The following is a 17,460-nucleotide window of genomic DNA, read 5'->3' as shown; positions in this document are numbered from 1 at the left end:
ATAGACCAGTTTTTTATGAAAATCTAAGGGGTCCCCCTTCGCCCCCAAAAAAACTTAAATGTCTCTAGGGGCCAAAGTATAATATGTGGCGAAAAACAGACTTCACCATTGGAATCAGCGTCCAAAACTGTACCCATGGATTAGTTTTTATGAAAATCTAAGGGGGTCCGAATGTGATTCTGAAAGTGAATCTGAATGCCCTAGGGGCCAAAGTATAATATGTGGCGAAAAACAGACTTCACCATGGGAATCAGCGTCCAAAACTGTAGGGGAAGGAGGGTGAATTGCGCCACCTTAAGGAAAAACGCTAATTGTAAGAAAACCGCTGGAGATATAAGCATGCATTGGTGACCATTTCAAAGAGGAACTCATTGGCTACGATTTAAGAGCCTCCCGATCAATTAAGAATGTTTCGTTTGCTTCTGACAGCTGCTTTTTCAGAAAAATGTAAAAGGGCGCATTTGCCAACAACTGCTGTAAATTGCGCCAGGGGGATGGCGCAATTAGAACCCAATTGCGCCCTATACTTTAACATGGCTAAGCGAATGAGACGGAATGCATACACCCCGGCAGTCTAATGTCATTCGATAGGCGTTATCACAAGTGTATTCGCGGCCATTGGGGCGACGTAAGAAAAGAAGAAAACAACTGGCCCCAAGAACTTTAAATTATCAGTTAGCATGCACCTTTTCCTTGATATGTAAAGAATTTACCATTAATTGTTAGAGAAAATTGCATTTAAAATCTTCCATTTATGCTTTTTTCATCGTTTGCACAGTATGTTCTTTTACTAAGCTAGAAACACTAATTATAAATAGTTCCCGCATCATCAAGAACAATAGGGAAGGCTTGAAGTAAATACAATTTTCTAAACGGTTTTGTAATCCATGTGAAGACACTTCTAAAATTGCCTGTAGAAATATTAAAGGCAAAAGTTCAACTTTTTCACAAGACGGATGGCTATAAACCTATGCAACGTGTGACAACTCAGCCGGTATATCGTCGCCTACAGCCCAGCTTTCCCTAGTGACCGATAGAGGCGCTGCTATCGATGTCCGCCCGTGCCGCCTAACGTGCGGCTTACTTTAATATTCATAATGTTATTCACGCTGGTTAAATAATACATGTAGGTGTAAATCGCGATGTTTTTTTTTTTTGCCCAGGTAGATAACTTTAGGGGAAGGTGGGGTAAGACGGCCCAGCGGGGCAAGACGGACCACCAGTCCTCCCGGCTGAACCGCTGCTGGTATCTACTGTTTTATGCACTCACTATGTTTGTTTTCCTTCGTAACAATGGCCACCTTGAGGTCATGCTGCTAAGATGCATAGCTTTTGAGTTATTGAGAAAAATGTTGTTTTTCGTCAAACCGATCTAATATAAGAGGTCTACGGGTGATTCAATTACGGCGCCTTTCTTGCATGATTAGTTTCTATTTTGCACTTAACTGTGAAGAACAAAGTTATAAACTTAGTTATAGTCACACTTTAGGAAAGGCAAGGTTTTCCAATGTTGGGCTGTTTGACATATACGTCATGATAATGACAGAATTTAGATTTGGGGCAAGACGGACCACTGTGGTCCACCTTACCCTGTGGTGGTCCATTGTACCCTGCATATGGAAAGTTCTTTTCCAAAACATTGACACAAGTTTAAGTAAGCTAATTTTTCAGGAAGGAGTCTTTGTTGCATGTGAGCCATGCATGCAAGTGCTCAGTTAGCATGCATTCATGCCAAACGACAATCAACACACATGTTCCCAGGTTTTAGCTGCACTTCCATCACACATGAGTAAAGAATAAAGGCTCATTTTGTTATTTTACCATTCTGGTTACTTTTTCTTACAAGAGTACAGAGCAGAAGTGTAACACACATGAACGGATAGCAGGCACTGCTGGGTGGTCCGTCTTACCCCGCGTTTTTTCTTGTCTGAGTTTTTGACATGTCCCTCTTTAAGAGCATCCACCACCTAGATGTCTTTAATTTGAAATTTAGTCTTTACACATATCAACAGAGGAAGGATTGAGCATTCCGAAAACTATAAATAATATGAATTACGAGAGCAGTGTAGCAAGATATGCGGCCTTAAACCTTAGCTGGTCCGTCTTACCCCACCTTCCCCTACATGTGTTCGTACGCTTGTAAAAGTGCAACGAAAACGTTTACTGTAACCGACTAGATATATGTGAACGTATGCGCCTATACGGTTATATTTCCAACCGTCTCTCTCAAAATTAATGATTTTTATTGTTTCGACAGTTTTATGACATCAGTTTTTACTTTTTTATCATAGCTGTCACCTCTCACGCCTGAGTCCATGTTGAAAATGTCGTATTTTGTCAATTACACAAGTTCGTAGCCTAAATGGCAGCTGCATTATAAGTTTGACGAGAGAAATAATTTGCGGACTGACGACAGCGGGTTGCTCCCCTGCCTGATATTAAACTCCTTCTTTATTGCAATCAGTTAATGATGCATTCATGCTGTCGTGATATACAATAGCTACACCATTATTCTATTTGCGCCCCCCTGGCGCAATTGCCATGGGCGCAATTAAAATTGAGGTACTTTTTAATAAAAGCGTGGAAGTTATCATAAAGATGTTGAAGGAAATTAACTGTTTTAGTGAAATATAATGAAAAAAGGGATTTTCTTTCTAAATATCACTCTGAAAATCACACAAATATCACACATTTTTATAGCCAACGGTTCAAAACACTGCAAAAAAGCTAAGAAAACGCTGTAACATCTTTGATGGCGTAATGAGCCTTGCTGATTGGCTTCAACGGGGAGCTTGGGCCATAAAAGGAACTATCCAGTGGGGAAAATAATGTTTTCGAACACAAAATTCAAAACATGCCATTGAATCCGTGGGAATGTTGGTGGGCGCAATTGGTTAGGAGGGCGCAATACACCCACTTTCCCCTACACATGGACCAGTTTTTATGAAAATCTAAGGGGGTCCCCCTTCCCCCAAAAAAAAAACTTTGAATGCCTCTAGGGGCAAAGTATAATATGTGGCGAAAAACAGACTTCACCGTTGGAATCAGCGTCCAAAACTGTACACATGGACCAGTTTTCATGAAAATCTAAGGGGGTCCCCCTTCGCCCCCAAAAAACTTTAAATGTCTCTAGGGGCCAAAGTATAATATGTGGCGAAAAACAGACCTCACCATTGGAATCAGCGTCCAAAACTGTTCCCATGGACCAGTTTTTATGAAAATCTAAGGGGGTCCCCCTTCGCCCCAAAAAACTTTGAATGCCTCTAGGGGCCAAAGTATAATATGTGGCGAAAAACAGACTTCACCATTGGAATCAGCGTTCAAAACTGTACACATGGACCAGTTTTTATGAAAATCCAAGGGGGTCCCCTTCTCCCAAAAAACTTTGAATGCCTCTAGGGGCCAAAGTATAATATGTGGCGAAAAACAGACTTCACCGTTGGAATCAGCGTCCAAAACTGTACACATAGACCAGTTTTTATGAAAATCTAAGGGGTCCCCCTTCGCCCAAAAAAAAAACTTTGAATGCCTCTAGGGCCAAAAGTATAATATGTGGCGAAAAACAGACTTCACCATTGGAATCAGCGTCCAAAACTGGACCCATGGACTAGTTTTTATGAAAATCTAAGGGGGTCCGAATGTGATTCTGAAAGTGAATCTGAATGCCCTAGGGGCCAAAGTATAATATGTGGCGAAAAACAGACTTCACCATGGGAATCAGCGTCCAAAACTGTACACATGGACCAGTTTTTATGAAAATCTAAGGGGGTCCCCCTTCGCCCCAAAAAACTTTGAATGCCTCTAGGGGCCAAAGTATAATATGTGGCGAAAAACAGACTTCACCATTGGAATCAGCGTCCAAAACTGTACACATGGACTAGTTTTTATGAAAATCCAAGGGGGTCCCCCTTCTCCCAAAAAACTTTGAATGCCTCTAGGGGCCAAAGTATAATATGTGGCGAAAAACAGACTTCACCGTTGGAATCAGCGTCCAAAACTGTACACATAGACCAGTTTTTATGAAAATCTAAGGGGTCCCCCTTCGCCCCAAAAAAACTTTGAATGCCTCTAGGGGCAAAAGTATAATATGTGGCGAAAAACAAACTTCACCATTGGAATCAGCGTCCAAAACTGTACCCATGGACCAGTTTTTAAGAAAATCTAAGGGGGTCCGAATGTGATTCTGAAAGTGAATCTGAATGCCCTAGGGGCCAAAGTATAATATGTGGCGAAAAACAGACTTCACCATGGGAATCAGCGTCCAAAACTGTACACATGGACCAGTTTTTATGAAAATCTAAGGGGGTCCCCCTTCCCCCAAAACAACTTTGAATGCCTCTAGGGGCCAAAGTATAATATGTGGCGAAAAACAGACTTCACCGTTGGAATCAGCGTCCAAAACTGTACACATGGACCAGTTTTCATGAAAATCTAAGGGGGTCCCCCTTCGCCCCAAAAAACTTTAAATGTCTCTAGGGGCCAAAGTATAATATGTGGCGAAAAACAGACCTCACCATTGGAATCAGCGTCCAAAACTGTACCCATGGACCAGTTTTTATGAAAATCTAAGGGGGTCCCCCTTCGCCCCAAAAAACTTTGAATGCCTTTAGGGGCCAAAGTATAATATGTGGCGAAAAACAGACTTCACCATGGGAATCAGCGTCCAAAACTGTACACATGGACCAGTTTTTATGAAAATCTAAGGGGGTCCCCCTTCGCCCCTTCGCCCCAAAAAACTTTGAATGCCTCTAGGGGCCAAAGTATAATATGTGGCGAAAAACAGACTTCACCATTGGAATCAGCGTCCAAAACTGTACACATGGACCAGTTTTTATGAAAATCCAAGGGGGTCCCCCTTCTCCCAAAAATTTTTGAATGCCTCTAGGGGCCAAAGTATAATATGTGGCGAAAAACAGACTTCACCGTTGGAATCAGCGTCCAAAACTGTACACATAGACCAGTTTTTATGAAAATCTAAGGGGTCCCCCTTCGCCCCGAAAAAAAACTTTGAATGTTTCTAGGGGCAAAAGTATAATATGTGGCGAAAAACAGACTTCACCATTGGAATCAGCGTCCAAAACTGCACCCATGGACCAGTTTTTATGAAAATCTAAGGGGGTCCGAATGTGATTCTGAAAGTGAATCTGAATGCCCTAGGGGCCAAAGTATAATATGTGGCGAAAAACAGACTTCACCATGGGAATCAGCGTCCAAAACTGTACACATGGACCAGTTTTTATGAAAATCTAAGGGGGTCCCCCTTCCCCCAAAAAAACTTTGAATGCCTCTAGGGGCCAAAGTATAATATGTGGCGAAAAACAGACTTCACCGTTAGAATCAGCGTCCAAAACTGTACACATGGACCAGTTTTCATGAAAATCTAAGGGGGTCCCCCTTCGCCCCCAAAAAACTTTAAATGTCTCTAGGGGCCAAAGTATAATATGTGGCGAAAAACAGACTTCACCATTGGAATCAGCGTCCAAAACTGTACCCATGGACCAGTTTTTATGAAAATCTAAGGGGGTCCCCCTTCGCCCCAAAAAACTTTGAATGCCTCTAGGGGCCAAAGTATAATATGTGGCGAAAAAAAGACTTCACCATTGGAATCAGCGTCCAAAACTGTACACATGGACCAGTTTTTATGAAAATCCAAGGGGGTCCCCCTTCTCCCAAAAAACTTTGAATGCCTCTAGGGGCCAAAGTATAATATGTGGCGAAAAACAGACTTCACCGTTGGAATCAGCGTCCAAAACTGTACACATAGACCAGTTTTTATGAAAATCTAAGGGGTCCCCCTTCTCCCAAAAAAAACTTTGAATGCCTCTAGGGGCAAAAGTATAATATGTGGCGAAAAACAGACTTCACCATTGGAATCAGCGTGCAAAACTGTACCCATGGACCAGTTTTTATGAAAATCTAAGGGGGTCCGAATGTGATTCTGAAAGTGAATCTGAATGCCCTAGGGGCCAAAGTATAATATGTGGCGAAAAACAGACTTCACCATGGGAATCAGCGTCCAAAACTGTACACATGGACCAGTTTTTATGAAAATCTAAGGGGGTCCGAATGTGATTCTGAAAGTGAATCTGAATGCCCTAGGGGCCAAAGTATAATATGTGGCGAAAAACAGACTTCACCATGGGAATCAGCGTCCAAAACTGTACACATGGACCAGTTTTTATGAAAATCTAAGGGGGTCCCCCTTCCCCCAAAAAAACTTTGAATGCCTCTAGGGGCCAAAGTATAATATGTGGCGAAAAACAGACTTCACCGTTGGAATCAGCGTCCAAAACTGTACACATGGACCAGTTTTCATGAAAATCTAAGGGGGTCCCCCTTCGCCCCAAAAAAAACTTTAAATGTCTCTAGGGGCCAAAGTATAATATGTGGCGAAAAACAGACCTCACCATTGGAATCAGCGTCCAAAACTGTACCCATGGACCAGTTTTTATGAAAATCTAAGGGGGTCCCCCTTCGCCCCAAAAAACTTTGAATGCCTTTAGGGGCCAAAGTATAATATGTGGCGAAAAACAGACTTCACCATTGGAATCAGCGTCCAAAACTGTACACATGGACCAGTTTTTATGAAAATCCAAGGGGGTCCCCCTTCTCCCAAAAAACTTTGAATGCCTCTAGGGGCCAAAGTATAATATGTGGCGAAAAACAGACTTCACCGTTGGAATCAGCGTCCAAAACTGTACACATGGACCAGTTTTTATGAAAATCTAAGGGGGTCCCCCTTCGCCCCAAAAAACTTTGAATGCCTCTAGGGGCCAAAGTATAATATGTGGCGAAAAACAGACTTCACCATTGGAATCAGCGTCCAAAACTGTACCTATGGACCAGTTTTTATGAAAATCTAAGGGGGTCCGAATGTGATTCTGAAAGTGAATCTGAATCTGAGGCTGTCTTGACAGACGTCAAGTTTCAGCGAAATCGCCCCAGTAATTACCGAGTTACTGAAATGGGAACAAATTTGGCACCTCTTATTGTTGTATTTTGCACGTGCACGGGGGGTGACCCACATACATCGAGAGTATCCTATTTTGGGTAGAAGGGATGCTGCTACCCTACAAAAATTACCGCAAGTCAATCGCCCAAGCGGCTGCTGAGATATAAGCCTCTCAAAATCACTACTTTTGCAAAACAGCTTGAACACCCTTGACTTTTCACGTGGCACGTGCCACGACGGTCACTGAGATGTATCAAAAGTAGTCAATTACGGGGTAGAAGGGATGGGGCTACCCAACAAAAAAGACCGCAGGCCAATCGGTCCAGCGGTTGCTGAGATATAAGCCTCTCAAAAGCGTTACAGGCCGGGCCGGGCCGGGCCGGGCCGCTCATACCAGGGGCGTAGGCAGGGGGGGGGCCACTGGGCCATGGCCCCCCCCCTTGGGCGCCGAAGGCGCCCTTTGCGATTGGAGGGCGCCGAAGGCGCCCTCCAATCGCAAATGCAATTGTGATATAATCGAATCGAAAAACAATCGCGACTGGAGGGCGCCCTCCAATCGCGAATGTGTTTACAGGGAAAATACGGATGGAGGGCGCCTTCGGAGGACGCCCATTCCAAATACGCCCTCCAAATACGGTTGGAGGGCTCCCTCGGGCGCCCTCCAACCACATTTGTAGGCTGTAGCTCTCTAAGCGTAACGGTGGTCGCCTATGTAAGCCGCTGTCCCGTAAATAAGCGCCCTCTCACCCGAAGGCGCCCTCCTGTAGGTCGCCACCCTGCTACATATTGCCGCCCTTCTGCTGATCGGCGTCCTCATAATTATTGGCGCTCTCCTACCTATTGCGCCCTCATGTGAAATTTTCAAGGCCGCCTTTCTCCTTTTTGGCACCCTATTGTTCAGTGCCGCCCTCCTACCTATTGGTTCCCTAGTCCTTCCTGTTGAATGTTAATCGGGGCCCTTCTCTTATTGGCGCCCTCGTGTTGATCGCCGCCCTCCTAACCACTGGCACCCTCCTGTTGATCACCGCCCTCCTATCCACTGGTACCTTCCTGTTGACCAGCGCCCTCCGCACAGACGCCCTCCTGTTCGTGTCATCCTCTTGAGCAAAGGCGTCCTCCTCACCATTGCCACCCCCATTTTAATCGTCACCCTTCCGCTCATTAACGACTCCCAGTTGATGACCGCCCTCCCACCTATTGGCGACCTCTTGTTGATCGCCACCCTCCTATTGGTGCTCTCCTGTTCCTCGCCACCCTCTTACCTGGTGGCGCCCTCCTGTTGATTGTTGATCGGGGCCCTCCTACCTATTGGTGCCCTCCTGTTGATCGCTGCCCTTCTATCCATTGGCGCCCTCCTGCTGCTCGCCAACTTCCTACCTATCGGTGCCCTACTATCGAAACTCGGGATGTTGATCGGGGCTCTCCTACCTATTAGCGCCCTCCTGTGGATCGCAGCCCTTCTACCTATTGGCAACATCCGTTGATCGCTGCCCTCTTATCATTTATTTACTCCTTTGGCATGTTTTTCAACTTAGTCGTTCTATTGCACATAGTTGATGTCTTGCCTGTGAAAACTGCCACAAATGAACGTGCATTCAGCACAATGAATGAAGTACCTATACCTACCAAAACTATCTACGCTCTACGATGCATAAAACACGTCTTTGGTCTTAACGGATTGATCCTACTTTACGTGCATCATGGCATCTATATGGATTACGATTAAGTATTGTCAACAGGTTCGGCCGCAACAGCAGGCATCTGAAGTTTCGGTGATTGAAACTGGTTATGTGGGTACACTGTATGCATCTGTGAGAAGGCTATGAAGGCTGGTCTGATGTAATTTGGATGATGTTTACGCATCTCGCGCTCCGGTATCAATCCGATACGGTGATCTGGTGCGTAGATATGCCACCGCCAATAAACTTTTATACATCGACACCCATGAGCCAAGCTTTCTATACAGTTTGTGTGGCAGCGGCCCGACCAAACCTTAGGTATTTTTTACACCTTCAAATTTGGTAAAAGAGCGAGAGGAGCTTTGAACGGTGATCGTATAAAAGGCGTGCCTAAAAAGCGGAGGAAAAGGTTGTTTTCAAAAATTTCGCGCGCCTTCGGCGCAGCATTTCAAGAACACTTGACCTTTTGTGACCTGGAGTATAAAGAATACACACGATGCAAAATCAATGCAGCACGACCTATACGAGGTTACGCAAAAAAAAACTGGTGGCATGGTAAAAAACGCCTCCCACCCCCCCCCCCCCCCCACACACCCCGCTGAGCGATTTTTTATCTCGCGACCGTATGGCGCCCTCTTTGGGTGAGGTGGCGCCCTCCAAACCCTTGGCCCCCCCCTTCGCGATTTTCTAAATACGCCGCTGGCTCATACTGAGATTTTTCCGTTATATTGAAAAGACTCACTTCGCTCGCTGCGCTCGCTCGCTCGTAATCATAAAATATTTAAATTTTGGAGATTTCAAACTACATTACACAAGCTACAACTTACCTACAAACAAGCCTGATACCGATATTAATAGGATTAAGAATTACTTGTCATAATTACGGCGCGCCTACAACGCATTACGTATTTTGCCAATTGGCGTATTTTCACAGTGGAGGTGTTTAATACAATTATCGTTATCGTTTTATCGTGTATCGTTTCGTCACCACTGTTAAAAACAATTTTTGTTATGGCGTTTTATCGTTTTATCGCTATCGCTGTTAATTTTTTGAATTTTTTTTTATCGTTTATCGTTTATCGTTATCGCGAACCTTTCTTATCGTTTTATCGTTATCGCAGGTCCGAAAATTAGTTATCGCGGAAAGCACTGCCTAAATCGAATATTACCTACTTTATGACTAAATTTCTTCAGTGTTGGCTTTACAGTAAAGCAATCTTGGCTTTACTTCATTTGGCAGCACAACTAAATGATAGCGATGTCAGCGCACAAGTGACATATCTAGCGTACATCACCTGTGATTTTTAATGTTTCCTACCTGACCGCTTGGAACAGCGTGAGAGTTCCGGTTAGCACCTTGGTCCACTGGATGTGGTGCTTAACCCAATACCAACCAACCTACCTTTTTAATGTTCAATAATCGGCTTTTGACGGCTATCGCAAATTAGTTACTATAGCTCAACACTTTGATTGTACAGAAACATGTCCAAAGAAATTATAAACCGGCAGAAATACTATAATTCTAAAATAGGTGTAGTAATAAAGACGCTAACCTTTGCTTATACAATCCTTTTTCTTTGTCAAATGCTGCGTGAGCAGTACTGCTTTAATGCTGTAGTAGTTATTGAACAGCATTTCCAAGACGTGTTGATTACCAACATAGATATAAAGACATGAGGGCCATGTCTTTATTTCTATGATTACCAAGGCCATTTCAATTTGTTGATCTCTGGTTGATCTGTTGGCCATTTCCTGTGTTGATTTAAGTTTACTGAGCCATACCGTCCCTTTCCGTTCGTTATAATTCCTCTATATAGTATATACGGCCTTGATCATTTTTGTCGAAGACCCTCTTGAACCGCACACTGTTGCATTGATTGTGGATCTGAGAATGGGTAAAAAGAAGAAGCCCGGTAAGTTAATGTGTAGGTAATTTATCATTTTTATGGTCTGCTCAGCCCCACCTATACAATTTATTTAAAGTCCCTCAAAAATTATTGACCTTCACGTAACTTCATTGAGGCTGTACAAACATGGCACACTTTTAACTAAATAATGATGCATTTATGTTTTTTATGATTTATGAAGCATTGATATATAATAGTTTATGATTAGCTGATGACAGTAATACTAGAAGTATTAAGGTTAAAGTCTAAAGATGACAGGGGCAGATCTAGAACTTTCTGCCACCAGGCACCAAAAGCCAATGGTTGGGGAATGAGGGCGGCATGTTTTCCACCTACCTGGGGCACCAAAATGTATGATTGACTGGTGTCTTCAGTTAAAATTGTAGACAACTTCCTCTCTCTCCCTTCCTCTTATATTTTTTTTACAGTTATTGGGATGTTTATGGTGCAGTGGCACTGTGATTCAGGGCTTTACGGGGTGGCATATTTTTCCGGCTAGCGGCTTGAGCCCCCAAAGCCCCTCCCCAGGATCTGCCCTGAAAAATGAAGGAAGGAATACTCTTGTTTAAGTAGACACTGTGGAAGAGGGCCATGCCAGAGTGCTCAGCCACAGCCTACAAGTTACTATATTCCAAAAAGGGCCATAAGCATTTAGGAACCCAGTTCCAATTTCACTCACCTTGCCCTGTTTTCTGTTGCAGTTGTTGTGGATACGATGACCACGCTGGCGGCTGCAGTGCGGGACTCTGTCCCTTCGCCCACAGTCACCTCTTACAGCAGGGAGCGGGCGAGCTCCAGCACGACAGCCAAGAAGTCTCCCGAGGCTGACGCCGCCGCCCCCGCCGCCGAGTGTGACATGCAGGCGGCGCGTCACGAGGTGTTCCAGCTAGGCCTGGAGGGGATGTCTCGCGCGCGACGCCGCGACGCCCGCCGCCAGAAGCTGGTGCGTCTGGGCGCCAAGCCGCCGCCGCGCGAGGCCACCAACTACCGCCTGCTGATGGAGGAGGCTAAGAGGAAGCGCGTGGCGGAGAAACAGGAGCGGGAGACGCTGCGCAAGAGCGGCCTGGCGCTGCCCAACGTGGACCAACTCAAGGACTTTAAAAAGTTTAAGAAGCCTCGTAATAAGAATCGTGTTCGAGGGTTTGACGGCCAACCGGGCCGATTCCAGAAGGGTGTTCAGATTTTGCCGAGACGTGTGCGAAAGAGCTAGCCTTACCGGAAGTATTGACTATGTGGTGATCTTCATGATTCGCGTTCCATGAACTCACCTGTCTAGCTCCATGATAAGCCACAAAATACCCTTTTGTGGCTGGTCGTGACATGATGAAAACCAGGGATGCGGAGCCGTGGAAATTTCAGACGGCTCCGGCTCCGGCTGCGGCTCCGGAGAAAAAAATCGGCTCCGGCTCCGGCTCCGGCTCCGGGTGAAATGTTATGGCGGCTCCGGCTCCGGCTCCGGCTCCGAGTAAAATGGTCCGGCTCCGGCGGCTCCGGCTCCGACTCAGTACATCTCCTATGCAATCAATTAAATACGGGTGGAAGAAAAATTGGATTGGTACACGTAGCTTCTGTATTTGCATAACAACTAACAACTAAGGCTATTTTTCTCAACAGCACATGCAATCAGCGAACAGGGTATATAAGCACGTGGCGAAATGTTATGACTATACGGCCGCGTTACTCTATGCCATGACCGGCTCACCGCGTCCCCGCGCAAACGCACCTCGGAGAGAACTGGCAGAACAAAGGACTAGAAAGCATTGGAAAGGACATTGGAAACGCAGTCGCCACGAATCGGAGTTCACTGAACCATCTAAGCTGACACCCATCTCGGCTGCATTGGGGGTGGGGGGGGGGGTGGGGGGGAAGAGACGGTGCTGGGAGTCGCAGTCCACTGCACTGGCTTCAAAACAATGGCCGTCACCTGATGACCGGTCCTCATGTTCTGGGGATGCAGTAGACGTGGGGGGGGGGAGCAGACAGGAAGTTGATTGCGTACTGTGGGATGCTGGGGATATTCGGCTTTTTTCATTCACTTGATGGCCCATGACGTACTTACCATATGTTTTACTGCCTTATACTGTCAAACCGAACTACATAGGTCAATTATTTTTTTCCTCTTCAAAAAATAAAAAGGAGCCGGAGTCGCCCCCTTTTTTGGCGGCTCCGGCTCCGGCTCCGGCTCCAGGCTATATTGTTTCACGGCTCCGGCTCCGGCTCCGGCTCCGGGCAAAATATGCCGGCTCCGGCGGCTCCGGCTCCGACTCCGGCTCCGGCTCCGCATCCCTGATGAAAACTGATGTGCTGTCGTGACTTTACGTGTGCGGAATATATTTCTTGGCGATTCATTAGCGCACGTGTGATAGACAGCTATCAGCATTTCATATTTTCCGGTTTTAAGAGCATTTGATACTGCGATATTCAAAATTTGTTATTGAACTCCTCTCCGCTCCGCCACTCCGTTGTTGTGCTGCTTGTGCTTCTGGGTATTACACATATGTCGCACGTTGTGTTTGTAAACAGTGCCTGCTGTTTGTCTAAGTCTATGTCGTTGACAACTAGGCGTGGAGTCGATAAGTATGTGAAATAAAAGAAACGAGACATATGCTAAGCAGCTTGGAATTGAACAAACATTGTCTGGCGATAACACAGCATTGTCTTCATGGTGTGCATGCCCTACAGCACCATTTGCAGTTGCAATTATGATTAATACAGATCGGTTGAAAAAGGGTGGATCTCGCCGTGCCGTTTTTAGGGGAGCGCTCGACTCATGAATGATGTATCTAGCAAATTGTTGACGTGCAACCAGCCACTAAAACGGGAAAAGAAGGCCACGCAAGGCCTTTTTTCTCACCTCCGTCTCTGTCAGCTTGAATGGCACTACGTCAGAAGCAAGATCCCACTTTTCTTTAGAGATGCAGTGTTTTACCCTCTTGCCACCCGGAGAATAGGTATGTAAAGTTTCGCAATTCGCACCCAAGAATGCACTGCATTCGTTGCAGCTTGTCATGTTTGCTAGCAGGCTGGCACCAAGGGTTTGCCTGCATATTTGCCTCCGTTTGCCTATAGCCTTGGGGCTTGCAAGAATCAATGTGCTTAGCAGTTTGCCAATATTGCAGTGTTTTAGGAGAGGTATTACAAACAATATTATTCACAGACGGCAACGCTGCGTCGTCCTTTTCCGGTGGTTCGTACCCGTAAACAGCAGCCATGGTACGTAATTTCTATTTTATTTTTGATATCACGACTCGTTCAACGATGATTGAATATTTTTTTAATCAGCCAGGTGCTGTTTCACAAGTCAGCAACCCTTATTGTAGGAATACTGGATGGCTGACCACTCCCATGAATCTTCAAATCTTCCCCAATCTTGGCATATCAATATATGTTTTGCAGAAAATTTTAGTAAGGTATGCTTTTCATATGAATGGCTGCAATAAAAGGCCAGCAATTCCATTCCCAACCGGGTGTCTCCTGTTCTACTTCTTGTACAACGATGCACCGATACAGCAACTCAGCCTAACAGCGTCATGCTGTGCGCGGGAATGCAACACCCTAAGCAAAATGAAAATCTGCATCACGCTGTAGTTATTTTTTACCCCTAAGAACCCCTTCCGCCAACAAGATCTTGTGGAAATTGCTGTGCTATTTAGGCTGTTTTTTTTAGAATGTGTGCTTATAATCACTTCTAAAGTAATATTTTCAAGCAATATTATAGATGCTTTACTCTTTTGTGGACTCTTTAGCAGTGTTGCATGTGTTTTGCTATCTTCAAAGACATTTATGCCCTGTGTTGTTCTAAAATGGCTTGAGTTTTTTTTTAAAGAAAATATATCACTTTACATAGGGTTTTGAAGTGAAATAGCAGTTTTATGGTTAAAGCAGAGACTAGCAGAAATCAGGAGCTTTTATGACCCAATGGCAACAATCACCCTGTGCCAATATCTTAATTTCTCAAAACCAGTAGCTTAAGTAGAGCCCTGGACCCTGTTCACGGGCCCTGTGAGCGGTCGGACCGCACACAGCCTTGAAGCTCCGCCCACTGCGTCCCTACGTCAGCCTTCCGTCACCGCACACCGCACACGGCGATCGCTGTGGCCGGTCGGGACTGGCCACAGCGGACCGTCCACCGCACGCAGCCGTGACGTCAGAACCGCCTACCCATCCCCTACCCCCACGCCTGCTGGATGCACCGCACACACCGCACGCAGCAGTGTGCGGTGCCCGTGAACACCCCTCTGGTCTACTCCAAGCTCATTAACCTAACCATAACCTTAGCCTTAATCTTGACCAAAATAAGTACCTTACACACAAATGTGGTGCCTTATGGTAGAATTATGCCAAAAAGGCAGCTACCTCTGGCAGAGGCCAACATCAACTAATCAGCCTGCCGTTGGTTTGAAGTTTGATCTATGAGGACTATGATTATTGATTGGGCAACACCTAATAAGCCTCCTCTGCAAACACTGCTACCTAAGCCTCCACCTAAGGTAGAAAATGGTTGTTTTTGTATGAAAGTATTTTTAAAATTCCTTTTTCATTTATCATTTTAAGCACAAAAGTCAAACTGTAGGAAAAAACTTATTTGGGGAAATTGGTATAGTTACTTCAAGGAATGATATTCCATGAGTGTATGCCTTACTTTGATGCATGTCTAAAGCTATCCTGAAGTTTTGATTCAGGATAAGATGATTCATTCTATGGACCTTCTGGATGATCTGCTACCACTGCTATCCCTTGTCCTTGTTTTCCATCCTCTGAAACTGAAAACAACGCTTGTTAGTGCAGCAGACATGAATATAGGCAACTCATTTAGGTGGGATCACCTGATTTAACCCAATCTGAGCTGAGCCTACCAAACCTGGCCTAAACAACTTTTCCTTATCCTACAGCTTATTCCTACCAAACACTTCTACCCCTAGCAAAAGGCAAGGTGGAGTTTAGTCAGATTGGGTTGGGTTGGGTGTCCTCTCTTGCCTCTTGGGATGATCACAATATTTGGTGCAGAAATAGCTAATAAGCACCATTTTAAATTCACAATCAGGGCACGGGAAGCATGGAAAGGAACACAATTCTCACCCTTCAGTAATAGCATCCTTTCTCCTTGCCCCAATATGCATTGTTTGAACTGGAAAGCAGATACTGTGGTTTATGAAAGCTCAAGTTTGTGTGTGTGTGTGGGGGGGGGGATGCTGCCCATTTTGCAACAAAATTCATCCCATGCTAAGAATGACTTAGGAAAACACTAACTTGGCTGTTCTAGTAATGCCATTCAGTTATCAGTAGAATGCACGATATTTTCTTTTTGCCAATTGCTGACAGTTGCTCTCCTCCCCCGCAGTCGCTCGTCATTTCGCCCGAGTTCCAGCACATTCTGCGTATTATGAACGCCAACATTGACGGCAACACCAAGGTGATGTACGCCCTGACTGCCGTCAAGGGTGTTGGTCGTCGCTACGCCAACATCATCATCAAGAAGGCCGACATCGACCTCAACAAGCGTGCCGGAGAGCTGTCCGAAGAGGAGGTAAGACGCGGCGACGGCGATCACTCGACGGCGATCGGCGGTGATCGTCCGAGGGAGCGGTCCGCCGTGTTCTCGTTCAATGGGGAGCATTTAAAAAGGGTCGGTTAGCTTTTCTTGAATAACGCAAAGTAATTGAGCAAGTGAAGCTGGCTTTGACCAAACCCTTCTCCTGTAACTTGTCAAACATGAAATGTGTTGTTGCAGTCTGAACCTGAAGGGTTCAGTTCAGTTGAGATTTGAGAACTGATATCTGATGATAAAATACCTTGCAATGTCGATCATCATTTTGAACTTAGTGTAATCTTAGCTAATGAACGTTTCTTGGAACTGTATCGCCCGCCGTTTCTGCTGTGGGGAGGAGAGAATTTAGAGGGACTTCCCTTTTCGTATATCTTGCTGAAGATATCTTTAACCGTCTATTCGATTTCACGCCTCATGCTTCCTTGTGCCGTGATCACTGGCGAGGTTTATGATATAAACTATAATCCAGGTTTATAATATAAACTTGCTGGGAAAATAATCAGCCGAATGGAATATGCCAAAACGTGTGTGAACTATGCTATGTTAGTTAATAAATCGCTGCTGTAGCTGCCCTCCTCATTCCTGTTGTATTTCATCGACTGCCTACGAGTGTGGGTTTGTCTTCGTTATCGATCATTCGCCCCGCCCCCTCCTGGATATCTGTACTGCGAACTGACCCGACTGACGTGCCCACCGTCTCTCGCCTCAGGTCGAGAAGCTGGTGACCATCATGTCCAACCCGCGCCAGTACAAGGTGCCCGACTGGTTCCTCAACAGGCAGAAGGACCACACGGACGGCAAGTTCTCCCAGCTGCTTTCCACCCAGCTCGACTCCAAGCTGCGTGACGACCTCGAGCGGCTGAAGAAGATCCACGCGCACCGCGGTCTGCGTCATTATTACGGTCTGCGCGTGCGCGGACAGCACACCAAGACGACCGGCCGCCGCGGCCGCACCGTTGGTGTCAGCAAGAAGAAGTAGGGTGGAAATACACGGCCCGCGTGCGCGACAGAGTGTCTGTGTTGGTGGGGAGAGTGGGGGAGATGGAGAGGGGAAGTAGGTGGGGTGTTGGTGGGAAGAGTAGGGGCTAGGGAGGCGAGGTGGGGAAAAATACGTGAATGGCGCTTCCAGGGGCTTTGTGATGCCGTGGACTGAAAGGCAGCTGTGCAGTGTACACAAAGCACGTAAACAATTATACCGTTACACAGTTAATGGCACGCTACACCCCAGGTTTTTTTTTACAATCAAGGCCCATAGACAAGTTTTACATGAGAGGGCGTCCTTTTCGTCGCAACGTTAGTACAACGATAGTGTATACCTATCGTTCGTTATATAATCTCGGAGCCTGAGCTTGAAAGACAGGGAAGGTAAGAGAG

General features: G+C 45.7%; 2 protein-coding genes across 3 annotated transcripts in view; both read left to right on the top strand.

Moving 5' to 3' along the window:
- LOC122366930 (uncharacterized protein C1orf131-like) overlaps positions 1-13,277 on the top strand; it is a 44,026-nt gene extending 30,749 nt beyond the window's left edge. The window contains exons 1-3 of one of the 2 annotated variants that reach the window (XM_043339602.1): positions 10,246-10,544; positions 11,240-11,859; positions 12,826-13,277. In XM_043339602.1, the coding sequence (XP_043195537.1) occupies positions 10,523-10,544; positions 11,240-11,748 (531 nt within the window). In that variant the 5' untranslated portion in view covers positions 10,246-10,522 and the 3' untranslated portion in view covers positions 11,749-11,859; positions 12,826-13,277. Of the gene's footprint in view, positions 1-10,245; positions 10,545-11,239; positions 11,860-12,825 lie in introns of those variants that run through there. The other variant, XM_043339601.1, reaches the window with a different exon arrangement.
- A 238-nt stretch (positions 13,278-13,515) lies between these two features.
- Positions 13,516-17,097, top strand: LOC122366933 (40S ribosomal protein S18-like). The gene is made up of 3 exons (XM_043339603.1): positions 13,516-13,751; positions 15,880-16,065; positions 16,796-17,097. Exons 1-3 carry the CDS (start codon positions 13,749-13,751, stop codon positions 17,063-17,065), a joined length of 459 nt encoding a protein of 152 aa, XP_043195538.1. The 5' UTR covers positions 13,516-13,748; the 3' UTR covers positions 17,066-17,097.
- Positions 17,098-17,460: the final 363 nt, after the last annotated feature.

Source organism: Amphibalanus amphitrite, unplaced genomic scaffold (genome assembly GCF_019059575.1).
Source record: "Amphibalanus amphitrite isolate SeventyFive unplaced genomic scaffold, NRLGWU_Aamphi_draft 000840F_arrow, whole genome shotgun sequence".
NCBI classification, from domain to species: Eukaryota; Metazoa; Arthropoda; class Thecostraca; order Balanomorpha; family Balanidae; genus Amphibalanus; species Amphibalanus amphitrite.
The sequence above is the reverse complement of the archived record's forward strand: the minus strand, read 5'-3'. Positions and strand labels throughout refer to the sequence as shown.

What these genes read in the sequence shown, in the direction of transcription:
- LOC122366933 (XM_043339603.1), top strand. An exon ending in GAGAGCTGTCCGAAGAGGAG is followed by an intron (nt 16,066 to 16,795) that starts GTAAGACGCGGC and finishes CTCTCGCCTCAG; the next exon opens with GTCGAGAAGCTGGTGACCAT.